This window comes from Rhinatrema bivittatum, chromosome 12 (assembly GCF_901001135.1).
Source record: "Rhinatrema bivittatum chromosome 12, aRhiBiv1.1, whole genome shotgun sequence".
Lineage (NCBI taxonomy): Eukaryota > Metazoa > Chordata > Amphibia > Gymnophiona > Rhinatrematidae > Rhinatrema > Rhinatrema bivittatum.
The window spans coordinates 34648872-34676057 of NC_042626.1; the positions used below are offsets into that span (position 1 = coordinate 34648872).

Here is a 27186-nt window from a genome sequence, read left to right on the forward strand (position 1 = left end):
AGCCTTTTTAGGTTGACCTGTAGGGCTGTTCTTAGGTGGCGGTAGTGGGGGGGGGGGGGGGGCAAATAAGAGCAATCACCCTGGGCCTCACATATTGGTGAGCCCCACATTGCCATAGTAGCCCCACCCCCAACACCATATTTTCAGCATTTCAGGGCCCCACTGCAATTAATTCAACCTGTGCCTTGCATCTTCCTAAATTCCTAAATTCAGCCCTCTTGACCCTGGTAAAGTGCGGAGCGCACTGTTAAACCGCGGTTGGACGCACGTTCTCGACGCGCTAGCTTTACCCCTTATTCAGTAAGGGGTAACAGCGCGTCGAAAACATGCGTCCAACCCACCCGAAACTAATAGCGCCCGCAACATGCAAATGCATGTTGATGGCCCAATTAGTTATTCCTGCGCGATTCAGAAAGTAAAATGTGCAGCCAAGCCGCACATTTTACTTTCAGAAATTAGCGCCTACCCAAAGGTAAGCGTTAATTTCTCTCGGCTTGGGGAAAGTGTACAGAAAAGCAGTAAAACCTGCTTTTCTGTACACCCTCCGACTTAATATCATGGCGATATTAAGTCGGAGGTCCCAAAAGAAAAAAATAATTAAAAATTAAAAAATTAAAAAAATTAAAATCAGCTCGCGGGTTGAAAACCGGACACTCAATTTTGCCGGTGTCCGGTTTCCGAACCCGTGGCTGTCAGCGGGTCCGAGAACCGATGCCGGCAAAATTGAGTGTTGGCTGTCAAACTCGCTGTCAACCGCCGCTCCTTTTACCACGGGCCCTAATTAGCATAATTTTATTTACTGTATCGTGCGCACAGGATGAGCGGGCGCTCACCCGCTCTCCCGCGTTTCTTTCTGTATCGGCCTGTAAGTATTGATTTGTCCAAGGATGTTCATCACCATAGCCGTGCTGCTGAATATCCCATCTAAGTTAGCCAGATATGACTATCTGGCTAACTTAGATAAAAAGACAACTTTTGAATATTGACCCCCTAAGTGCATATAATTGTAAAGTAAGTACGTTACATGAAATGCATTCAATGCATTGCATGTAATCGTGCATAAGCCTACATGTGCACGTATGTTGTGGGGTAGAGACGCATGTTTTATAAAACACATGTATATTATGCACATGGGTTATAAAATACTATGGTAAAACTGTGCACGGCCATATATATGTTTATATGCCGCTGTGCGCAGTTGTTTGAAAGTTATCCTCCCTGGGTCGGGTGAAATGTCCATGCTTTATAAAGGTTACATACTCGATTTCTCCTTATTCACCAATACACCTGTTTCTTTCCTAAAATAACTTTAATCCACCTGCAGTATCTGGCAAAATGTTTACTCAACAATAATAAGACTTTCATTTCTGTCTTGGAACTCTCTCCTTTCAGTTGTTCAGGCCATGCTTTCTCAGTGTGCCAGCTAAAAAACAGTTTTTGCCAGGCTCAGCTAATGCAGGATCAACCAGTCTGTGCTCTTCTTCCCTCACACGGGTCCCCAGTGATTGCCGACAGGAAACTTGCAGGACTGTGAATCTTGTTTTCCTCCTTCCATTGATATGCAAGGGAGAAAGGACACAGTTTAGTATTGTATGGTCATCTTGATGCGGAGCTTGATGAAAATGCGTTCTGACCATTAATCCAAACAAGGGTAGCACTGACAGTAAAAAAAAAATGGAAATGTGCTTGTGAAATGTTGGGTTTATTTTTGCAAGAGGACATTCTCTCTTTTTACAAGCTGAGCCTTAGGAAGGCACAGTGCAAGTGTACATGTGTGTGCAGAGAGGTGTTAGGAAGTTTAAAACTGTAATGATAGAATTGGGATCAGAGTAATAGGAGGTCACCGAAGAAGAGAAGGATAAGGATTCAAGGTAAGGAAGGGACAGATGGGCTGTGAGAGGGAAGTGAGCCAGGCAGAGATTAGGCTGAGATGGAGAAAGGGAATAATCAGGTCTCATCTGTCTATTGCAGCGCCCCCAACCTTCACAGAAACTCCCCCCCAGTACGTGGAAGCAAAGGAAGGCAGCAGCATCACTCTGACCTGTACGGCTTTTGGAAACCCCAAACCCATTGTCTCTTGGCTGAAAGAGGGGGCCCTCCTGGGAGAGAACGAGAAGTACAAGGTAAGCCACGTGTCTTGCGCTTCCTTGTTTATTTCAGAGGTTGGCCATGTAGATTTGGCATGCTGTTGTGAATGTGTACAAAATGTGCCCCCTTTCCTGTCGATAGTAACTGTGACTGTAGCCACAAGGTGGACCAAATTGCCTGTGGTGTCTTCCCACAGTGGAGTTCACTGTGGCTCTTCCAGTGGTGTTCACTGTGGCTCTTTCCATGAAGGTTAAGTTTGAGAAAAATCCCAACAAAGATGCAATAATTTGTCTGCATCCCAAAGAACAAGCAACTTGTAAGTGTCCTGCAAGTGCCCTTGGCTAGGAAGGTGGGCTCTACTATCGTAAGGGTAAAAAAAAAAAGCTGGTGGGCATTCCTTTTTTTGAAGAGAGAGTCCCCATTTGTAGAAAACGTTTTCCAATAGGGGACCCACGGCCTTCTGGGCCTCTCCTTTCCTTTATGTAAATATTGTATTTCTAATGCAACTCTCAAGTCCATCTACATTTTCTTCATGTGTGGAGGACTAGCCTAGTGGTTTATTTATGTATTTGTTTATTTAAAAGATTTAATAACCTGCATCAATCTAACACGCTAGGTGGGGAAAGTCACAGACATCCACAATTAAAAAAAAACCAAAACAAAAAAACAAACTTTGTACAGCTTCCAGAAAACTATAATTTCCAAGAACGTATAACTGCCCAACTGATCTGCAGTCAGGGGTCCAGATTTCCAATCAATTTTACTATCTGTTGGAAGTTAAACTGAGAATACTCCGAGAGTATTTCCTGATTCTAAGGAAACCTTGTTCTTTTTAAAAAAAATATTTCTTCTAAAGCTGGATCAGTTTTTCTGTGGAGCTCCTGGGTATCATATCAAATTTGCTTAGAGCAACAGGCTGCAAACCAGGGAAGCCCGAGTTCAAATCCCACTGATATTCCTTGTGACCTTGGGTAAATCACCTTCCCCTCCTTTGACTGTTAAAGGTTTTCTTCCATTCTGTGGTGTGGGAAAAATGCTTAGTAAATGAGGCCTTTAGATTGTAAGGGAAATACCTACAGTCCCTGAACGCAATCCGTTTTGAAGTGTCATGAAAGGTGGAATAAAATAAATAAAAATGCATGTTGCCCGGTCTCCATTGATGGGGCTGCATGAATAATAAATACCAATAATAATTAATTCAGAAATCAGAAAATGGCAGGAGGGCTTCTCTGGCTCCGTTTTCTCTCCTTCCTTTTCTCATCGTGGCCTTGACCACAAATTCGATGCCTCCTTGAAAGCACTCAATTAGTGGTTAAGAGCCTGACGAGGAGGATGAAGGCCTTGAGGGTCTCTCCAGCCATTTGGTTCTGAGTTAATTCTGTTACAACCAGCTGTGGTGTTTTAGGATGAAAATCTTTTAGCCAAAATCCCCAAACTGCTTCTCCCGGGGAAGGCTTCAAAGCGGTTCACAAAGACGTAATATGGCTGTTTAAAAACCACTTGCAATCAGGTCAGCTTAGCTGAATCATCTTTAGATTTGATTGCAAGAGGTAAGGAATTCCAAAGATGCAACTCAGCACAAAAAAGCTTTTTGTTTCATTTCTTGTCCGCTTAAAAAGCAAGGGTCCCAAATAAATGCTGTTGAGGCGACTGCAAGCATCGGTGGAGCTGATGTGGAGATATAATGGTGCACAAGATTTGAGGGGCTGATTTATGCGTAATAAGCGGTATGGAGGGTCTTTCAACTAATTTAGCTGTCTATAAGGTTTTTCCGATTTTAATTAAATAAAATTGTTCCCTACTGAAGGCACAGCCACAAGTAGCAGGCACTGCCGCTTTAATGTGGAATATTCTCTGCCGTGTTTCATTGGTGATAGTTCTGGTTCACTGAGGCAGGATGCAGGCCATGAGACCTTTGCTGGGGTTTTTTTTGTTTTTTTTTCTCTGCCCCCGCCACGCACTCCGCTGCAGTCTCCCCTTTTTCCAGGGAAGCCTTTTTGATTTCCCGTGTCTGTTACGCTCTTGTAGCGCCCTCTGAGAGCACTCATGCATGATCGCTGCGTAGTGTGCTTTCCATGATAAAAGGCTCCTAACCTTTCAATTTAGTTCTTATTTCTTATCATTTGTGCCCACATCTCCATCTGTGCTCAGTACTAGCAACCGGCACATTTATCCACCGATGGCCCTGACTGGGGATATTTTTACTTATTATTCCTTTCAGTTTTATAGCTTTGTGCCTATTAACCCAATTTTTCCTTTAATCTTTCTTCTGACTGTGCTTTAACCCCTGAAAAGTTCTGTTGCAGGATGTGTCACAGGCTAGCGATAAATGGTACAGAGGTCCTGCAGTTCTGCTAGGGACAGAAGGATTCTCTAGTATCAGATCTTGGTAATGTGGGAGTCTGGGGTGCTAACATCAGCAAGAGGAAACAGAAGGGAACCGAGTGTTACATCAGAGAGAGGGGATCAGGGTGTCTCTTGTCTCTCTGGTACCCCTTATGGCAAGCGATGTCATCTTGTAATTGGCTAGGACACACAACTGCTCAGCTTCTCTTTATGCTTTTCAACCGAGCTAACATCATCTTTGGTATCACAGAAAACGTTCCCTGCAACAGCTGTTGACAAGTAGCACTGAATATTTCTACCTGGCCTTGCTCCTTTCCAGGTGAGCGATGGGAGCCTGACAGTGTTCGCCATCGGCCGGGATGACAGAGGTGCTTACACCTGTCGTGCTTACAGTGTTCAGGGAGAGGCTGTCCACACCACTCGTCTCCTAGTACAAGGTAACCCTCTTATTTATGACTGCGCTGTGACATCACCACGCATCAACATCTTGGATACCCAACAGCTATTAGCCTTCAACCTAGCATAAGCAATAAGGAAATGGTGCTATTGTCTTTAAACCATCATTGGTTAGTGCTTGTGTGTGCTGTTTTTTTTTCCCCAGAGTTCACACATCTCTCCTTCCCCCTCCCCCCACCGTGAAGGAGAGGTTTTTGATAGGGGTGAATTCGCACTCCGCTCCGCTGCAATATAATATGGGTCATTGCAGTTTTATTTTCCATGGTGCCTTTCATGTAAAAAAGTATCACAAAACCCTGTGCAAATACATATTCTTTGCAGCTAGGGGATACCTTTTTTAATAGGACTAGCCGTTAGGATCATCCAGAAGTGCAGTCCATGAATTCTGGAGGCTACATGGCTACATTTTTTTTTACTAGCCCGCCTAGGTGCAAGATCCGTCGTTACTTTTGTACCTGTACACCTTGTCTCTTGTGTTCGAAAGAGAGACGACCCATGCAGATTCTCTCTTTGAAAGTTAGCTCCCAGGTCCACGGTATATGGGCGCCCTTGCATTTTGCACCTGTTACTGCTGTGGGCAGAGGAACAGGGAAAAAAACCCCCCTCCATGTGTAGAGTTGGACAATTCAGTTTTACATGCATGGTTCACTCGCCTGACCTACCCACAGTCCCCAGGAACACCTTTTCAAAAATGTGGTTAAAAGTCCGCCTGTACTGTTAGCTGCTAAGTGGGCTTGCAATTTTCACCCAGGAGAATGTAGCCGACCACCTCCCTAATTACCTGGCTTAGGTCTCCTTTGAATATTGTCCTGCTGACCAGTGGGTGTAAAGCATTGGTACAGAGGGTTTGTGAGGGGAAAACATGCTGGCAGAGCTTTACAGGCAGGAGAGGCGACATGCTTATTTCTTTGCCACCTGTAACCTGCTGCTGATTGTTGTTTCCTCCTGGCTCATGAAATTGTGTTCAGATGGAAAAGGGGGACAGAGCAATAAGGTGTAAGGAATAGAAGGAATTGCACAGACTGAATCCCCCCCCCCACCTTAATATCTGCATGCCTGGGATGCTAATCAAAGAGGGCAGTGGGTACCATGGCAGCTGGAGAAGAAGAGTCTGTGTCAGTCAGAACCCCCTTCCTTCCAGGGTGCGTGAGGACGACCGTCGGTGACATTGGCAGATATTGGCTGTTAGGCTTCACTCCTTCCTTCCCCACCCCACACTCCGCCTCTCCTATATCTTTCTTTTATGCCTCTCCTCCTCGGGGCCCCGCACTGGAGGAGACGGGTTGACTCTGGCAGAGTGAATTTTTCAGCATCTATTTCATGCATAATTAGCCGAAGCCCGTGGAGCCCTCGCTATGGGTTTGATTAAAGTTGCCCTTTTACGAGGGGGGTGGGGGGGGGAGTGAAGGAGAGACGGGAAGGACACAAGGGAAAGCCGGCGGCTGATGCCGCTTTCCCCTTCTTGTCTAGAGGACAAGCAGGCTCTCTGCAATGTCAGGCGCTTGTCGTGCCTTTCTCCTCTGCTCCTTCTTCGCTTGCATCGCCTTTTTCCTCCTGCCCTGCTCTCTGCCATCTTCCTCTCCCTTCCCTTTGTTCTGTTTCCTTCCATCCTCTCACCCTCCTCTTCTTTCCCTCCTTTACTATAGCAAGGAGTGGAATGGTGAAGTCCCTTACTGCCCACCCTACTTCTCCAGTCCATGCATTTTTGGGTTTTTTTCCCCCCCCAAAGAGCTAATGCCCACATTTGGGAGAATTTTGCATCCTACTGATTTGGTTAGGATAAGGTGCACTACACTTCTTTCCATACAATGCCCTCAGCTATATCGAGTAAATCTTACAAGTATTGCATTAATTCTGCAGGTAAGACAGATACATACGGGTGGGGGAGCAATGCAATAAAGTGCGTCCAGCCGAGCACACGGGTTCATGCACGCTTAGGCACGCTAGACTAGCACCTGATGCAGTAAGGAGACTAGCTCGTTCCAAACAGCGCGCTCTGACAAATGCCCGTCAGATGTAAACTGCATGTAGATGAGGGCATTAGCTATCACCTCCCCTCCCCCATACAGGAAAGCCCTGGGCACCCAATGCACGCTTTTTAACCCGGCAAATTTAACTTCAGCCTCGGAGGTGGAGTAAAGTCAACTTGCAGTCGAGGGTTCACGGAAAAAAAAAAAAAAAAATAAGAGTTCTCTGTGCTGCGATAAGTGTGTCCTCCTTCTTAGTATCGTTGTGAAACTGTAATTTACTGCTTGCGGTGAAGAAAAATAATTGTATATTTTTGCTTGAGTAAAAGAGACCCAGTTTTCTTATAGCCACACGATTTAGATGTCCATAGCAAGGGACGCATAGTATTTTGTTGAGGTTGCTCAAATGTATTATAACAAAAAAAGAAGCAGGATGAGAATGGACCCTAGTATTGAGCGCCTATTGCAATTGAGCACCCGATACAATAAACTATTGAGCGCTACGGATGCACAATTCTCATTTAACGCGCCCTTTTTAGCACTGCCTCTCATTTAAATATTGCATTTGGTGCCCAGGTGATGTGGCTGTGTGCACGGTAAGACAAAAGGGTGCTCAATAGGGGTGAGACCCCATAAGATTTTCGTGGCATTTTCATTTTTGGATTGGGGTTGGACCATTTCAGGTCCTCCCTCGTATAGGGGTTTTTTTTTTTGCTTTTCATTTCATATTTAAAAAGGAAAACAAAAACAACCCAAAATCCACCCGAACCCTTCCCATTTATTTACGTATAAAGCTTTCCCACCAGCAGAGCCTCCCGCCTGCCCCCGCCAAGACTCACGAAAAGTTTGTGGTTATCTAACGGGGGGCCCGGGAGCAATCTTCCACTCCCGTGCCGGCGGCTGCCATTAGTCAAAATGGTGCCGACGGCTCTTTGCCCTTACCATGTGACAGGGGCTACTGGTGCCATTGAGCTGCCCCTGTCACATGGTAGGGGCAATGGATGATTGGTGCCATTTTGAAAAATGGCACCAATCCATTGCCTCTACCATGTGACAGGGGCTGCCCAATGGCACCAGTAGCCCCTGTCACATGGTAAGGGCAAAGGATCACTGGTGTCATTTTGACAAGTCAGCCACCCACTCCCGAGCCCCCTGCCAGATAACCATGGACTTTGGGTGCATTTTTTAACCCTTCCCCCCCCCCAAAAAAAATGATTAGACAAACCACACAAAATTTCGTGGGTTTTCCTTTTGTTTTTTTTAAATTCCCAAAATGCAACGAAATAATTTTTATTTCCTATTTCATTGTAATTGACGTCCCATCCCTAGTGCTCAATACTAGTGCCCATTTTCAGTGTCTTTTAGTGCATTGGCCCTAGGGTGTCTAGTGACTTAGTGATACCTTGAGCTTGTTTTGGTTTAGAAATCCAGAATTTCATTTGTGTATAAAAGTTCTGTATACCTCTATCTCACACATTGCGAGTGTACCCATCTCATAAATATGCTCCCAAACACACATACCTTACACATATTCCTCACAAATATACTAAGGCTATGTATATAAATATGCACCCACACTCACTGGCTTTGTATACACATACATACATGCATGTTCTCATCAGAATAATATGCACACTATCAATTGACACACACCTCAAAAATTCTTCTTAGATGGACTGACATATACCTAAAAAAAAAAAAAAAAAAAAGCCTCAGACTGTGCACGCACACAGACACACTGTTCAAATGCACCTCACAGACACACTGTTCAAATGCAGACACACATACACACCCTCATGGGTCTCAAACATATTCCATTTTCTGTTCCATAAGACTCAGGAGCAAAATGCTGCAGATTACAGATAACCTTGGACTTACTAGATGGGTTTTGTACAGGGCCTCATCTCTCTCTCTCTTTTATTTCTGTATGCATTCCCATGTTCACGTACTCCTTCATATGTGACATGCATGTGTGAGAGTTTAGCCCCAGAATACCTCTGCTAAACAGGAGTTTGGTTTCCATTGCAAACTGGGGAAAGTCCTTGGATAAGAACAGGATATCCTGTATCCTGGCCTCACTTGATTTTTTTTCCTGTTGCTTAAGGAGCTTCATCTGCTAAAGCAATATTAAAAATGATGTGAAATTTCTTGGGCACCCAATAGAATTGAGTCTGGAAGGGTAATGTAAGGATAATGGAAATGACTGTGGTGCGTATCGGCCTGCAAGTCCCTTGCCGGCGATAAACAGTACAAAGCCACATGTTCCAGGTGACCTCATTGACTCATTTTGGCTGCTGAGGTAACTGTTTGTTCCCTGCTGTCCCCCAGGACCTCCTTTCATCGTTTCCCCTCCAGAGAACATCACCGTAAACATATCCCAGGATGCCCTGTTCACCTGCCAGGCGGAGGCGTATCCCGGCAACCTAACATACATCTGGTACTGGGAGGAAGAAAATGTCTTCTTTAAGAAGTAAGCTCATGGTGCCTCAGGGGGATGGATGCATGCATGTACACTTCCACGCACACGCACACACACACACACACACACACACAGGTCATTGTTTGTATAGTCGCACTCACACGCACAAGGGTGTGTGCGGTCATCTGCTGCGTGGCGACAGGAATGAGGTAAACGTTTGTTGATGATTTCCCCTGTGTTTGCTTGCACATTTTCCCATTCTTTCACGTACATACCCAGTGCCTCCCCTTTCCCACCTGCACAGATGTGTTGCGGGTCTCTTAAACTAATCTGCACGCAGACAAGGGCCTGCACTCTCTTACGTTATAAAGCACTTGCGGATACACTCCCCTCCCCCCCCCCCCCCCCCCCCCCGGAATTCAATTTCAGGTAATGCTCGCTTGCACGCCCAGAACTTTATTTTCAGATATAACGCAGGGAAGTCAGTAATAAAAGCCCTTTCTGTGGGCAACATGCTGTTTTACCCATGTGAATGGGCTTTTTGATTACTGACCCACCTTATATACAGGTAAAAGTACCCATGTGCGTCCGCCACATGGGTACTTTTACCTGCCCATTTTGTTTATTTATTTTTTTGATTTGAAGGGGTTCCTGGGGCAGGCTTTGGTCAGGGGAGGCACTCACAGGGTTAATTGTGAATAAAAAGCACCCACACAAAAAGCAGGAGCAACTCTGTGTGGGGACTTTTCCATAGGCACAGTTACTCCCATAGTTTTGCTTAGATTTTTTCGGCAAACCTTACTGGTAGAAACTACCCACAAGGTTTGCCAAAATCCCGGCAATTTGATTATCTATTTTGAAAGGAGTTTTCATGACTGAAAAGTAATAGGACTAGGGGGCACTCCATGAAGTTAGCATGGGGCACATTTCAAACTAATCGGAGAAAGTTCTTTTTCACTCAACGCACAATTAAACTTTGGAATTTGTTGCCAGAGGATGTGGTTAGTGCAGTTAGTGTAGCTGTGTTTAAAACAGGATTGGATAAGTTCTTGGAGGAGAAGTCCATTACCTGCTATTAATTAAGTTGACTTAGAAAATAGCCAGTGCTATTAATTGCATAAGTAGCATGGGATAGACTTAGTTTTTGGGTACTTGCCAGGTTCTTATGGCCTGGATTGGCCACTGTTGGAGACAGGATGCTGGGCTTGATGGACCCTTGGTCTGACCCAGTATGGCATGTTCTTATGTATAAATTGCCTGTCTAAAAATTATACACTCTGCGTGCAAAAATACATGTATTGTTCCATAAAGTATGAACTTTTATCTGCAGTGTAGTGGAGGCATTGAGAAATGTTATCTAGAGAAAGAGCAAGTGCATATCTCTGCAGATACTTTTTCCTTAGGCAATTTTCAATGTATATATTTTTCCTTTGAAAATTGGTGCAAAGACTGCAGGTAAAAACACCCATGGATTGCAGCAAGGCTGGCAGTTTGAAAATAGCCCTCATGGTGGACAATATTCAAAACGTTTTAGACAAGTAAACAGATGTTTATCTACATAAAAAGCCCTTCAGAAAATTGCTCCCCCCACCTCCACAGTAGGTCTAAAAGTACCTGTGCTGACCTGCATCAAAAAAGAGGTGGAGACGAGGCAGAGTTTGGTTGGAGGAGGGAACATACAAGGAGCTTTCAATTTCATAACCTCGTGTGTACTTTTCACATGTTCATTTGTACCCGCTTCAAAGCAGATAAATATGTACACAGGTATTAAGTACCTATTGTGCACCACAGGCCCGATTTTCAAAGGGAAACCTTGCATGGAGTTTCCCTTTGAAAATGTGCTTCTGTTGTACCCGTGGGACTGCAAGTCCCATGTTTAACTTATGGGGCAATCTTCTGTCTGCTTAGGTGCAAAATCTACAGGTACTTTGAACCTTTGGACCTTGTACCTAATTTCAAAGAGAAAATACGCTGCAAATGTACTCAGTGTATTACCTGCTTTATGTGTGGATAAAATTTCTATGGAAAATAACATGCGTAGTTTTGAAAATACCATCTATGCATGCTGCTTTCGGATCTTCTGCTGCTTCTACTACTACTAATCATTTTTAGAGGGTAATTTTATAATAGCACGTATAGGACTGAAGTCTGCATGTACAAAATGAACTCATCAGGGAATGCCACACCATCCATTACTCCTATGCTGATAGCCTACTCCTAATCCCATTTGGCACAGATCAGAATCAAGTCATCCCTCACTTCAATACATTTGTAGAAAAAATTGCAAGGTGGCTACACCAAAATGAACTAGCTTCATCCCTCAAAAGACAGAGATGCTATGGGTCAGGAGAAAAGATCCTGAACACCTTCTTCTGAAAGTGATGCTTAGAGGAACAACTCTGACTCTCAGCCCACAAGTTTGACTTTATGCTACTTTTCTTCCACCTCCACTAGCTCCGCCACCTCCAACCGTTACTGCACAGTGCACAACACTGTCTTCGTAAGTGCTCTTCATGCTGCAGTAATATCGCACCTGGACTATTGTAATACATTGCATGTAGGAATCCCCAGCACCCTAGACCTCTGGCTATAGCTTATACAGAATGCTGCTCCCTGCCTGATAATGAGGACACGTACATTTGATCACATAATCCCACTCCAAAAAGCTTATACTGGCTACCAACACTCTACTATACCAAATTCAAGATCCTGACCCTGGCCTATAAAACCCTAAAAGACCTGACTCCAACCTACCTCGGCAGTGCTCTTACCCTCTATTAAGCCATCCTACCCACTTTGTTTACTGTTGCAAGCCTGCCTGCTGATCCCAATCCTGAGAACATGGGGCTGAGCACACTGTACAGCCCGCAGATGTTGTATAGGCGCTAGCTAATCCCCTTATGCAATAAGGGGATTAGCGCCTCTACAACGCGCTGATGAGTTCACTTTGTACATGCAGACCAGTCCTATACTTGCTATAAAATTACCCTCTAAAAATGAGTAGTAGCAGAAGATCCGAAAGTAACATGCATAGATAGTATTTTCAAAACTACACATGTTTTTCGTTGCGATATTAATTAGGAGGAAAAACTAAAACTAACTAAAAAAAAAAAAAAAAGGTTTAAAAAAAAGTGCCAGCAGTCGGGTGCAGGAAATGGACGCTCAATTGACAAGTGTCCGATTCCTGAACCCCTGACTATGTCTCCTTGATAACGCGATCCCTAATTTAAATATTGCATGGTGCCCCCCAGGAGGGGCGCCTGGGGGGGCGCATTAGGGAAAGCGTGCGCTGACTGCTCAGCGCCTGCTTTCTGCGCATAAATATTGCATTGGCCCCTGTGTGCATTGCCAGCACTGGAAAAAGAACCTTTGCAGGCCCGGCCCCCAACCCTTTGCAACTCCTTGCACCCTCACATCAGACTGGTCCCTGATCACCTATCTGTCACAAGACTAGTTTAAAACCTGGCTGATTGAGGAAGCTTTTGGTCCCAGCCATTAGCCTTTGCAAACACATTAACCCACTTTGTACATCCTGTACTCAGTCACCTACTGAAAACACCCCACTTACCAGCACAGGATGTTTCGATCAAACATAATCTATTAAGCAAGTCACTGACTCTAGACTGTTAAAGCCTTTCACCTTCCTACTCCTGGGACATATACTGTAACACCTTCTTTGGAGTTTATAGTTAAATGCTCATTTGAATTATGTCCTTAACTGCCTGATCTGACTCATTGTACCTGATTATTCTTAATTAGTTGTAACTCGCTTTGAATTCTCTTGGTGGAAAAGCGTGATGCTGATAAGTTGTGCTGTCGAATTTTGAATAGACTTTGTTGGAGAATGTCGGTTCAGTAGGAGGCCAACGAAGAGCAAGTTGCAATAGTCTGAGCAGGAGATAATAAGAGAATGGCTGAGTGTTTTAGTAGCATGCTCTGAAGAGAAGGAATAGATTTTAGTTATGTTGCAGAGGAAGAAGTGACATGCTTTAGCAGCCTTTTGGATGTGTGTAGAGAAAGAAAGAGAGGCATCAAAGATGACCCTCAGGCTCCAGGCCGAGGGAGGTGGGAGAATGAGTGCCATTCACAGAGACAGAAAAAGAGGGAAGAAGGCAAGTGGGGGAGAAGAAAAGAAGTTCCAACATAGCCATGCTAAGTTTAAGGTGGCAGTAGGATATCGGTAGTGACATCAGACATGAAGGCTGAGATTTGAGACTGGATTCTTGGTGTAATGTCTAGTGTGGAGAGGTGGATCTGGGAGTCATCAGCATAAACATGGTGCTAAAACGCCATGGAGCAAGATCACTGCACCGAGGGAAGAAGTAAAAGAGAGAGAAGGGGGTCTCAAAACAGAGCTCTGGGGCATACTGTTTGATCAAAGCATGCATTAAAACTGTGATGGGAAAGGTAAGAAGAGAACCAAGACAGACCAAAGTCCTGAAATCCCACAAGGACAGCGTATCAAGGAGTAGGTGGTGATCAACGATGTCAGAAGCAGCAGATAAATCAAGGAGGCTGAGGACTGAAAGAAGAAGATGGCCCTGGACAGAACCTTGAGGCACATCAATTGATAGTGGAATAGTGGTGGACAAGGAACCACCAGAGGATATAGTAAAAGTATGATGGAAAGGTAAGAAGAAAACCAGGATACAGCAGAGTCCCTAAATCCAATGGAGGACATGACTAATAGTAGATGATGATCATGGGTGTCAAAAGCAGCGAATAGCTCAAGACGGATGAAGATTGAGTAAAGGCCCTTGGCCTTGGTCATGTAGAGGTCAGTGGAGCAAAGAGCAATTTCTGTGGAATGTAGAGGCTGAAAGCCAGACTGGAGAGGATCCAGAATGGCTTGAGACAAAAGAAAGCCAAGACAGCAGAGGTGGATGAGAAAGGGAGAAGGGAGATGGAACAATAGCTGGCAGGGCAGGCAGGGTCCTGTGAGGCCTTTTTGAGGAACGTCATGATCACAATGTATTTGAAGGGAGATGGTACAGCTGCAGTGGCAAGTGATCAGTTGAGGATGTGACAAATGGGGGGACAATTGCAGGGGAGAAAGAAGTGATGAGCAGGGTAGGAATAGAGTCAAAGGAACAAGTGGTGAGTTTGGAGGAGAAAAGAAGATGGGCAGTTTCCTTCTCTTTGATTTTAGAAAAGGAAGACCGCGTGGCAGAGCCCAAAAGAAGGGGAGGTGAATGAAACGGAGTTGGAAGCAATGGTCTGGTGGAGAATTCACCACTGATCTTGTCAGTTTTTTCATGGAAGAAGTCATCCATAGTTTGGTTAGAAACCGAAGGGGGGAATGAGAGGCGGAAGTAGTTTGAGGAGGCAGGTAAGTGTGGCAAAGAGTTGGCAGGGGTTGGAAGCAAAGGTGTTTTGTCAGATGGACATAATAATCTTGCATGGTAAATGTAAATGCATACCGGAAGGAGGCGAGCATGAATTTGAAATGTATGAAGTTAGCATGGGAATGGGACTTCAGCCAGAAACACTCCAGACTGGGCACAGGAACGTCAGACGCAAACTCTGGAGGTGAGCCAACATTGGGGTTTGGCATGGCTTACAGGACGGGGGAGGTGTGGTGCAAGAATGCCTGAAGGAGAGGAGAGTATAGCGTTATAAGGCCAAGGGCCATTGAAGCTATCATCCTGTCTCCAACGGTGGCCAGTCCAAGTTACAAGTACCGGGCAGATCCCCACTAGTCAATCTATTTCTCATCAATCCTGCCCAAAACCCCATTGCCAGGAATGCATCCCCTCAATCCTGTTAAAAGTACATGTCCTATGAAACTCTGTGCATATTTCTAGCTGGATTGAGTGAGCGCAATTTTCAGACAGTTTTCCCAGCTAAATCACTTTGAAAATTGCTCTCATAGGGGGCAATAATCAGATTTCTACGCTGGTAAACACCTTTTGAAAATTGCCCTCTCCCAATATGTGGGAAAACGTACATGGATGGTTTCACTACACACTTACTTTCCCCCGCATAAATAAAAGGGGCAGAATTAAGTTGGGGGAGTGTAAATGTAATTTTGAAATCTCTGCATGCACTTTCATATGCATCGCTTGTATTTATTTATTTGATTTACCGTATATTCCGCTTTTGGCACTTCACAGCGGATTGCATTCAGGTACTTGCTTCCATGTGCCCGCTAGCTGCATTTTGAAAGGGAAACTCAAAAAGGCAGGATAAAAATTGCCCTCCTAATGCGCATAACTGCAAATTTATACATACGTTATGCTTTCAAATGCAAGTAAACTGCCCCCTTGATTTTCAAACACAAGCCAAACTAGTGAGTTGGTTTCAAAAGCTGGGCCCTATGCTTCTAAGTCATTGCACATTTGAATATGTGGTGCAAAGTACCATGTGTACACATTGCAAGGCTCCTTCGTATGACATTTTGCTAATTTCTGATCCATGCATAAGCTAGAAATATGGCCATGCCCCAAAGTGTACCCCTTTTCTGCTCTTGCAGAGTTCAGGTATAATGAAATTTTGCGCATGTTTTATGGCTGCTGGAAATCCACATTGGGTACATTCAGCCCCTTGTGTGTGTCTTAACGCCTTACGTGCATCTTAAAAGTTAGTACCGAGTTTTTGAAATTGTAGGTCCTCTGTGTCAGTAGGAAGGTGAAAGGAAAGCCGCAAGCAGAGGCACTTCTGGGTACTTAAAAGATTGGGGACACAGGCCCATGGGGCTTGGGGTCCATATAGTCACTAGGAAGTGCCTATACGTGCGTACCTTGCCGACTTTCTAGTTTCTAGTACACGTGGGAAATAGAGAGTATGCGTGTATTTTAAATAATGAGTTACACGCCTATGCTCCATTTCCCCGCGTGTACCAGTAGAAAGCCAGCGAGATAAGTGCATACCTGCCGAAATGGACGTGAAAGGTGCACATCCCTAATAGTCACCCCCCTGGGATTTTGACTATGAAATTCAATAATCACAATCGGCCATTACGCCTGAGAATGATCCTGAAGAAGCACAGGATACTAATGCCATGGAGATCCTGCAGGCCTTATGGGGACAATTTAAAAAGTTGGCACCCAACCACACTGAAGGGGCCAAGAGGATACACTGCCCTGGTTGATTCTTGCACTATCAGTGATGTGCTGCTGCCAGGTTCTTATCAAGGGACTATCACCAGCTCTCTTCCACTTGGTGAGGCACTCCTAACCCTCCACCACGTCTCTCCATATACCAAAAAATAGATTGTACATAGAACATCCATTAATTTAACACTGAAAATTGCATTCCAATCTCTGAAACCTTTAACTGGATCAGCAAACCAATTATCTAAACATATTGTCCACAAGCTTTTGCAACCACAGAGACACCTTCTTTAGATGTCATATCAGAGTCAAAATTCACATCAGAAGACGGGACCTACCTGCTGCAGATAGCTCCTTTCCTTTTGTCTTTTTTTCTCCTTTCCTTTTCGAAGCTCTCCTTTCCAGTTCACTTTTTTCTTTCCTTCTTCCCCTCCCATGACATCAGTCTTTCCCTGGCATCTCATTTCCTTCATTTCTCTGCCTCACCATCACTTCATGTTTTCTCTCCTCTCACACCTGAATCTCATTCTTTCCTTCCCCCCTCTCTCCACTTCTATCCATCACCATCTCTCCCCCTCTAGTTCTCCCTGTCCCAATATTTCACTTTCCCTCTCAGCCTTCCATCTTCCCCCATCAATGTCCTGCTCTCTAGCTCCCTGTTCCCCTTTCACCCCTCGCTGATTTTCTCACATCCTCTCACCCACTTCATTTCACTCAGCTCCTCTCATGTTCTCTCATTCTCTCTCTGATTCATTTTCATCCTCTCTGGTTCTGTATTATAACACTCCCCCATTACCCCTTCTAGCTTTTGCACACCAACCCCCAGTTTCTTTCTCTCTCTCTCAAACACTTCCTTCTGGCTCCATCTCACCATCTCTATTCCTAGTTCACCTCTCCTTGCTCCTCCTCATCACTTCTGGCTCCCTCTCATCATTCCCTACTTCACCACCTCTGCTTCTTTCACCATCTCTTTCCTGTCACCTTTGAATGTCTCTCACACCCCCCACCCCCATCATCTCTTTCCCACCCTGACCTCAACACCATTTATGGCTCTCTTCACACCCCCCCCATCACCACATCTGCCTTTCTTTTTCACAGCCCCTCCCCTACCAGCTCTTTTGCAGCCCTCCCCCAGATCTTGTGCCCCTGCACTCCCCAACACACAACTTCCCCTCTTACATAGTTCTCATGTAACCCCATACCTTGGCTGTCTTTTATCACCTCAGAAAGTCCAGGTTTGCATTTCTGATTTTCAGGGAGATGGGGGGAGGAAACTGCATTTTACCCCTTCTTGTGTTCCCCCAGCACTCAGTTCCCTCAACATTGACCCCCCCCCCTCTCTCACCACCCCGAAGCCTTCACCCCTCCTCACCTCTCTCACACTACTCCACCTTGCACCACCAGTATTCACCCACTCTTCATCTCATCCCCTTTCAGCATCTACCTCCTCTCCCTTCCTATCAATCACTTACTGCTTCCTGGTTGTTCTCTAGGATGCCTCCTTCCTCTTCCTCCACTCTGCCCTCAGCTGAGCCCGGAGTCCTGGAATCACAGACTGTGGCTGTGTCTGTGTCTGCTTCAGCCTCTCCCCTCCCCTCTTCTTCCCGGTGACGCCTGTTGAAACGAGAGGGCAGGGTGGGAGGGGATGAGTCTAAAGCAGAACCTGCAGAGAAGAAAAACAATTGCTCTGCTCCCCCTCTTGTTCCCTGCAGGCTGTCTGGAGGGGTGGGGCTGGAGCAGTAAACAGAACGGGTTTTTTTTTTTTTTTAGAATTGGCACACCTGCCAATAGATTGAGGGCACGAGTCCTGTGTGTCCATGGCTAGCGACGCTCCTGGGCCACAAGCACCGTTTCTGTGGTTTGTCTGTATTAATACGTTTATGCGTGTGTGTGCATGGTTAATGTATCTGAGGTCTGATGCCAAAATGAACAGCTGAGCCGATGCAGCTGGTTTTACTTCTTCTGTTCATTCTGTGCAGTCACTTAATAATGGACAAAGCCTGATCTGTTTATCTAACTTAATTTTTTCACTCCCCCCTCCGACGCCACAGCGACCTCAAACTGCGAGTTCGGATCCTGATCGATGGAACCCTGATCATCTTCCGGGTCAAACCAGAGGATGCTGGGAAATACACCTGTGCCCCTAGCAACAGTTTGGGTTGCTCGCCATCCGCCTCCGCCTTCCTGACAGTGCAGTGTGAGTGTCGACAGAAACGTGCACACAGACCTTTGGGTTTCTTTAGAACAGTGGTTCCCAACCCTGTCCTGGGGACCTCCCAGCCAGTCGGATTTTCAGGATATCCACAATGAATATGCTTGAGAGAGAATTTGCATGCACCAACATGCACATTTTTTCTCATGCATATTCATTGTGGATATCCTGAAAATCCGACTGGCTGGGAGGTCCCCAGGACAGGGTTGGGAACCACTGCTTTAGAACTACCTACCAACTCAATTTGATTTCTCTTGGCTGCTTCCTCTGCAACCTTTCCATCCCGTAGCTCTAAACAACAATTGCCTCAACTCTGCACGCTGCCTCTAGCAAAACAAAACCCTGCATGCTCGCTTCTGCTGGACCAAGAAAAAGAATCTTTAGGCTCTTGGAATTGATAGGAAGATGGAACTGGTTGCTAGGCCAGACGTTATTCAGGAATAAGTTGTTTTGGCCTCTTCCATTCATTGGGTGAGGCCTGTTGCAGGGTCCCTCCAGCTGCTGCCTAAGGTAAACGCTGATACCTTCCTCTTTCTTCCCCCTGTCTCTAGATCCAGCCCGTGTGGTGAACATGCCAGCGATTATCTATGTCCCAGTTGGGATACATGGATACATTCGCTGTCCAGTGGAAGCAGAACCTCCCGTGACCCTGGTGAAGTGGAACAAGGATGGTCGGCCCCTAAGAATCGAAAAGGTAAAAAAGGGATGAAAAAATGGTATCTAAGGCAACAGAGTGATGGGTAGGGGAAAGGACAGACATAACTCTGTGTGGGTAGGACAGATGTGCATTCATTCCCCTTAGATAGTATGATACATTTACATTTATCTTTGAAAATTACCCATTAAGTTGGTTCAGATGGGGAAGAGGCATAATGGGAAGGATTCTGTTGGTTAAATATGAGTCAAACAGGGGAGCTGATGGAGGGAGGCCTCTTGGGTTTATATGAGTCATATCTGGGGGGGGTTGATGGAGAAAATTATCTTGGGGCTTTATAGGATAGAGAAATATAATACAGAATAACTCTTAGTTATCCTACATAATAGGGTTTTATGATGTGGTATCTCCATGTGTGTTTGTGGAACAACGGGAGTGCATTGACAAGGGAACCCTTTTGAATATTTAATGGGCAGAAAGAGATTTCAAGGGCACAGTCCTCATGGCTTTCTATAGGCTAGATGGGTTTAAATTGTGTATTGAATTTCTAACTCTTCTGACTCTCTCTGCTGTCAGTTCTCTGGTTGGACTTTGCTAGAAGACGGTTCTATCCGAATTGAGGAGGCAACGGAGGAATCTCTTGGCACTTACACCTGCGTGCCTTATAATGCCCTGGGTACCATGGGCCAATCCCCCCCTGCCCGACTGGTGCTAAAGGTAATCAGCCTCACGTCTTCCTGGCTCATACAAATGTTCTCCTCCTTCTCCTCCTGAGATTTCGAAAGGGGCTCACTGATTAGTTGACAGATGATTTCTAGAGAACACCAGACTTCATTTCTTTTTACATATTAGTTTTCCATGAAAATGCCAGACCAAATTTGTGCATTTCCTCCTGAAAATGTCCTCACACGGCTTATGGGATTCTTGCAGATATGTGGCCTTGTAGCTGCTAGTGGCGACTCCTTCCTATATGAGCACGTCTGCACGTTATATATATACAGTAGGGATAGTGGTGGAAATTTTTTTTTTTTTTTCTGCTTGGTTTCTCCCCACTTTAGGATCCACCCTACTTTACGGTGCTACCAGGCTGGGAATATCGACAGGAGGCTGGGAGGGAGCTGCTCATCCCTTGTGCCGCTGCGGGAGATCCCTTTCCCGTCATCGCTTGGAGAAAGGTACCATGTCTTGCAGGTCCTATCTTAGTAAGGTTGATAGCAATGAGAAAGTGCCAGCCCCTCTAGAAAGACACGCCACAGGCACACCTCTTTCTGAGTAGACAGCTCCAGTCATAAACATTGTTTTTCAAGGTTCTGGCTGATTCTGATAGAGGTATCATGGGCGGAGACCCACATCTTAGCAGAAAATAGTGCTTGGCATAGGGAAGGTGCAGTTAAATTCTCATTCAGTTTGTGTGAGCTTAAGGAATAACTTCACATTCCTTATGATAATTTTCACGTCTTGTGATTGGATTGCAGCTTGGAACATGTAGGGGACAATTCCCAGTAGCTCACATAGATGCAAAGTCCATGGGTAGTTTTGTACCTATGGACCTGGTAGGCAATAAAAAAAAAAAAAAAAAAAGTGCTTACACGGGTACCTGGTGATAAAAGTACGCCTGGATTTGCACCTCCATTCCTTGTAGGCATATGAAAGGGGTGTGTGTGTGTATGCGTGTGTGCGCGTGCGAGTGAAATGCACGTGCGCAGATCTGAAAATACCGTTTTGCACACATACTTTACGCCCCCGCCCGTAATACCTCTTTTTAATGCGACTAAAACTACTTTAATCTTGAGAATCCTGCATGCAAGTTTTTTTTTTAGCTGTTCTGAGGAATTTTCAGACACTCCGTCTGAATCGCTCGGAAAAATGTTCTCTCTGTGAACTGATTGGCTCCCGTTTCACTTGCGGTAGTTTGGGCTGTTTTCCACAGCCAGCTTCCAGGGGGGGAGGGGGGGGGGTCAGGAAATTGCAACAGTTTAAGGATTCATTAATAATGACATTGAAGTGACGTCTGAGCTTGACACTGAGTGAGTGTCGCTCTACTGCCTGCCAGATTTCCTTCCGAGGTATTGTACGGTTCAAAAAAAGCTGCCACTGTCTTTCAAGGGCCGAAGGCTAAGGCTGTAAATGTCCACTGTAGAAAACCAGCAAACTCGTAAGAAATTGTGGGATGATAACTATCTGTCCCCTGTTTTAGGAAACTAGGACTCTGTGTGTGGTGTGTGGTGTGTGGTGTGTGTGTGTGTGTGTTGTGTGTGTGTCTGGCTCTTTCCTCCATCAGCCCAGACCCCCAAGTCTTTACTTCTCCGTATTTTCTCCCTTATTGCGCCTGGCTTCAGTTCCTCCTTCTGCATCTCTCCTTCTCTTCTGCATTCTGTCCATTTCCGTTTCACCTCTCTCCTCTCTTCCTTGTTTCCCCATTGTCCTCATTCTCTGTCCATCCCCATATTTCCCTAAGCTCTTTTATAGGGTTCTCTTTTTTTTTTTTTTTTTACCCATTTTCTTCTGCTTCTCTCCCCTTCCCCTTATTTCAGCAATTCTCTCTTTTTTTGGCTTGCCCCTCCCTCTCCCATCTTTTGATTCTACCCTTCTCTCTCATGGGGATATGGGGGGCGGGGGGCAGGCTGGAGTTGGGGGTACCCAATGCTCCCTCGCTGTTAGGGACCCTGCACTGGCACCTGTGGGAGTCGGCATTATTGATTTGGTGGGCACTAAGTTGGCATTGCACTACCCAAGCTGCCTTGCATTGTGATTCTGTTTCCTCTCTGTGTTTCTGTCTAAGGTAGGGAAGCCCAGTAGAAGCAAGCACAACGTCCTTCCAAGCGGCAGCTTACAATTCAAATCCCTCAGCAAGGAGGACCACGGGGAATGGGAGTGTGTCGCAACCAACGTGGTCACAAGCATCACTGCCAGCACTCACCTCACAGTCATAGGTACGCAATGCCATCAACCCTGCTACCTGCAGGCCGAGAGGGCACAAAGCGAGTGCTGCCTCCTTATGCAGTAGAGTAGCTTAGCCTTCTGCAAGATCTCTAGGGGATAACATCAGCTGTCTCGCCTTTTTTTTTTTTTAAAACTTCAACCCAAATGCAATCTTGGGTTTGTAGCAATGCTTTCTCGTCTCTTTGAGAAACTAAAGGACTGCCAACCTTAGAGCTCTTTGGCAAAGCAGCTGAAGAGGCAGAACTGGACAGAAATGCCCTAGTGGCCTTTACCGCCTTCTTCAGTGTCCTCCTGCGGTGATGGTGGAAGTGATTTGCCCTAGGCTGGGTTACATGTCCACAGGATGAGTGCCCATCCTGTCCTACTGAACCGCTCCTCCTTCTCCAGCTCACTGCCACAAGTACCTCAGGAGCATCTTCCTCCATTTTACCGGCCCGAGGAGCTGAGATTTCTTCCTGCTTTGTTCTGCCTCTAGACTCTCCTTCCCTTCTTCCTCGCTCCCCTCTCCTCCCCACCTGCCTTTCCTCTCCTGCTTGCTCTTCCTTTTTTCCCTTGCCTGCCCCTTTGGAGGTTTGGTTGGGTACTGTATGGTGGTGTACATGTTCGAAATCCATTTCATCTTCCCTGAGAGGATTGTGGCTCAGGGGTGATGTATAGCAAGTGGCTCCTTGTAGTCTGTCTCCTTGGCTTCATTGTTGTTAACACTGGTGAAAGCTGCTCTCAGTGGCACAAATGAGACTGGGAGATTTCTCAGCTACAGAAGAGTAATATTTTCTTCTAATTTCACACTCCAGTAGCACTGTCTTTTTAAATCTTGGTGCTTTTATTTTGGCTATGTCCCCAGTGATGCGCAAAGCCGACACCTTGAGTGAAAAACTTGTCAGGGTAAAGCCCTGACAGTATTTATTGTCAAGTCCATTTCTGTTCACCCTGCAGCAGTAAAACGGCGCATTCCCCGGTGTCATGTAGAACGCAGTCACCTCGGTCAGGATTTCTTTGATCCCCCCGTATTTCATGGCAGAGTATTTTGTGAGTCATTCTGTTTCGGTCTTTCAGTCCATCGCAGAGCAGGCTGATGTGAGTTCTTGCACCTTTCCCCTACAGTCGCCAGTTGCTGGGTGAGTCTGGGGCTGCCCCTCATTCAGTTGCATCCTAGGTCTCGGGCCTACAGATCTGAACAGTGGTGCATGAGTCAACTCCTAGCAACCGGGCTCTGCTGCTAAGCTGCCATCTGACAAGCACACATGAGTTATTTCCGTCAAGGTGCCTGGGGTCGGCAATTTTCAAAAAGCCATTTCCCTGGGTAAAAGTGCGTTGCAGGGATCAAGAAGGCATGTGCTGTTACCAGGGCAGAAAAAAAAAAAAAGGAGGCAGGTTCCAGGCAGGGTTAAGTTGTGGGGAAAAGCGGCTTCTGGTCTAGTTTTGCATTTTTCGAAACCACGCAGGTTGTTTTCCACAGGAAAAGCACCCACGCAGCAAGCGAGTGCAAATCTGTGCTGGCGCTTTTCCCGTGGCAGGTTTCAAAAGGAAAGTAAACCTTTACTTTCCCTTTGAAAACTGGTGCAAAATCCACCGGTGAAACGGCTTGTGGGCTTTGCACCCATGTGGGTCGGTTTGAAAATTGCCCCAGATAAGGTCAAAGTGGAACCAACTTAATCATCTCCAGGAGACTCTTTGTACTGGGAACCGCAGCAACAAGAGTGACTGAATACCTCCAACAGCACAGCCAAGGTTGATACAAACATGTCTTCCTTACTGGCTGTACATTATCATGTTAGGATGGCATTTTCAAAAGCCATATTCCTGGGCAAATGGCTGTTTATCTGGATAAATTGGCTATCTGAAAATGACCCACCCTTTCTCTGTGTAAAAAGTACTTGTTGGGGGATCAACAAGACATGTGCTTTTACCAATGGGAATTGTAGGCAGCATGGAGGCGGTGTTAGATCAGGGGAGGCAACAACGGGCATAGTTTTGCATTTTCAGAACTATGTGCATTGTTTTGGAGGGGAAAAGTACCTGCAGAAGAAAGCCGGGGCGCATCTCTGCGGGTGCTTTCTTCCTAGGCAGTTTTCAATGGGAAAAAGTGTTGCCCACACTTTGCACCACCGTGGGCAGTTTAAAATGTGCCCTCATTACTCACAGTTGGTTCACTAACAGCATTTATTCATAATTGGCTGTTGTCCTATTACTCATTACTGATTGGCTGAAAGCACCACATGGCTTACGTATGCATATGCTTGATGGGTGGATGCAATTATATGGGGGCAATTTTCCAAACTGCCTGCATTGGTGCAAAGTCTGCGCATATTTTTACCCGTGGGCTTTCACCAATTTTCAAAGGGAAAGTATGAAACTACTTTCAGGCCGATACAGAAAGAAACACGGGAGAGCAGGCGAGCGCTCTCCCGCTCTCCCGGCGCGTGCACGGGCCAGTGTCCTGTGCACACGATACAGTAAATAAAAATATTCAAATTAGGGCCCGCGGTAAAAAGAGGCGCTAGGGACACTAGCGCGTCCCTAGCGCCTCTTTTTTTTTGACAGGAGCAGCAGCTGTCAGCGGGTTTGACAGCCGACGCTCAATTTTGCCGGCGTCGGTTCTCAAACCCGCTAACAGCCACGGGTTCGGAAACTGGACGCCGGCAAAATTGAGCGTCTGGTTTTCAACCCACGAGCCGCGGGCTGATTTTAAATTTTTGATTATTTTTAACCTTTGGGACCTCAGACTTAATATCGCCATGATATTAAGTTGGAGGTAAAACTGCTTTTCTGTGCACTTCCCCGGCGCTGGCAGAAATTAATGCCTACCTATTAGTTTTGGGGGGTTGGATGTGCGTTTTCGACACGTTATTACCCCTTACTGAATAAGGGGTAAAGGTAGCGCGTCGAAAACGCGCGTCCAACCGCGGGTTAACAGTGCGCTCCGCCGGAGCACACTGTACTGTATCGGCCTGTTTATGTTTGAAAAGTGCCTCAAGAAAAAGATACCCGCGGAGATTTGTGCTTTTTTTTCCTAGCAAATAAGTTTCCTGGCTAAAACAGCACGCGTAGTTTTGAAAATCCAAAACTACGGGCCTCGATCCCTCGCCTGGAGTAACACCACCATACAATGAGGATAAAATTACCCGCATGAAGGGTATGAAATTTTCAAAGAGCCCATTTCTGTGGGCAAAACGCAGAAATGGGTTTGAAAATCGCAACAAATAAGCTTTGAAATTTGCCCTCCCCATTGCTTTCTTATTTAACTGCTGAGACAAAAGTGGAACGGCACATTGGTGCCCTGCAAAGCTTTACTGCTAAAGACCGATTTCTCCATGTGTAATATGCCTGCCCTCCTCCCCTGCTCCTCCCAAATGAGCAGAAGAAGGTCCCCAGTTCTAGCCAAAGGCTAGAGACCTCTTCAGAACCACTTGCCTAACCTCTGTAAACACTCCTACGCCATACTTTACAGGCCTCCCGCTGGGAGAGATTCATTTGAGGAGCTGCGATCTACCCCTTTCATTTATTTAACAATTTTATTTATTTAACACTTTTTTTCTATACCGGTGTACGGACCTAACCTTCACATCGGTTTACAATCTTTAAAAACATAAAAATCATATCATATACATAAAACAATAGCTAGTACCTTATAACAGATCTAACAACAATCATGCATCTACCAAAAAGCGGGATCTATTTCTTTATTTTCATACAGTGCCTGCCTTCTGTCGTTATAGAAATTTGATTATGATTATTTATTAAACATAATATACTGCCTGTAAAATCATACTACCCAAGTGGTTCACAAAAAAAACCACCTGTACAATACATCAGAACAGGCGTAATCAACCATATCATATATAAATACTATTGTGGGCCACTGGGGAGTCCCAGTAACCAAGCATTGCTGTAAAATGTTAACAATCTTAGGCCCGAGAAAACAACTGGGGGGAGGGAGGGGGGGGGCTAATATTCAGCCACTGAGCAGCTCAGCTGGTTAGCTGGAAAAACTTGTCTGGCTGACTAGCAGGGTATACCCAGTGGTATGGTTGCCCCGCTGAATGTACCCGCTGATCTTTAGGACAAGGCGACTGCACGACCAGAGTTAGCCCACATAAGTTAACCGGCTAACTTCAAATATCGGAGTTAGATGGTTAACTTGTGCAGTTAACTCCACTCCTCCCCGAAATGTTTCCCCTGGAACATTGCTGACATCCGGGCTAAATTCCAGCCGGATAACTCGTACCGATTTAGCCGGTTAACATTTCAGTTATCTGTCTAAATGGCTTTTGAATATTGACCCCCAGGTTTTTTTTTTTGGCTTTATGGAACTTCAGCCCGGATGTCAAAAGGCAGGGCGTTCCAAGGAGAGAGGCTTGGTAGGTGAATGGACAGTCTCAGTGTCCAACCTGATAACTGAAGGAGGAGTGCGTCGGAGAAACCCCTGCAGGGAAGAATGTAAGGTACAGGAAGGAGCAGAGGGAATCAAAAGTTCAGAGAGAGATTCAGGGAGAGCAGTATGAAGAGCGCGAAAGGGAAGGCGGAGAATTTTGAACTTAATCCGGCAAGCAACCGGAAGCCGGTGTAATGACTGCAGAACAGGAGAGACGAGATCCAATTTCTTCATACTGTACATCGGTCTTGCCACTGTATTCTGCAGAATTTGTAATCTTTTAAGCTGCGAAAGAGGGATACTTATGAGGAAACAATTGCAATAATCGATTCGTGAAATGTCTAGCACATAAGTGAGGAGTTTCCAATCATCCGAGAATTAAGAAGTGTGTGCAATCGAATATAACACAGAAAACAAAAGGATTTTTTAAATAATGCTTGAGATGCATGGGGTCATAGATAATGTAGAGGCTAATTGAATTTCAAGAGAAGTAACCATTTTCATCAAAGAGACAGGAGTGTCAAGCATTGTTGGAGATACAGTATTATCAGTATTGAGAGAGGGCCTCTGATTTAGTGGAATTAGAATATGATTGTGAAACCAGTGTGCACCATGTTCAAGACAATTATTACAATCAAAGAGCAAAAATGAGCCTTTAGTTTTAATAAAAGCA

At 45.5% G+C, this 27186-nt stretch overlaps 1 protein-coding gene across 1 annotated transcript in view; it reads left to right on the forward strand.

The window, feature by feature from the left end:
• The window catches only part of IGSF9B (immunoglobulin superfamily member 9B), a 186379-nt gene that overhangs the window by 91793 nt on the left and 67400 nt on the right, over nucleotides 1-27186 (forward strand). The window contains exons 4-11 of the mRNA XM_029573724.1: nucleotides 1972-2123; nucleotides 4754-4871; nucleotides 9186-9327; nucleotides 18380-18525; nucleotides 19092-19234; nucleotides 19772-19912; nucleotides 20254-20370; nucleotides 21978-22128. Of these exons, the coding sequence (XP_029429584.1) occupies nucleotides 1972-2123; nucleotides 4754-4871; nucleotides 9186-9327; nucleotides 18380-18525; nucleotides 19092-19234; nucleotides 19772-19912; nucleotides 20254-20370; nucleotides 21978-22128 (1110 nt within the window). The remainder of the gene's footprint in view (nucleotides 1-1971; nucleotides 2124-4753; nucleotides 4872-9185; nucleotides 9328-18379; nucleotides 18526-19091; nucleotides 19235-19771; nucleotides 19913-20253; nucleotides 20371-21977; nucleotides 22129-27186) is intronic.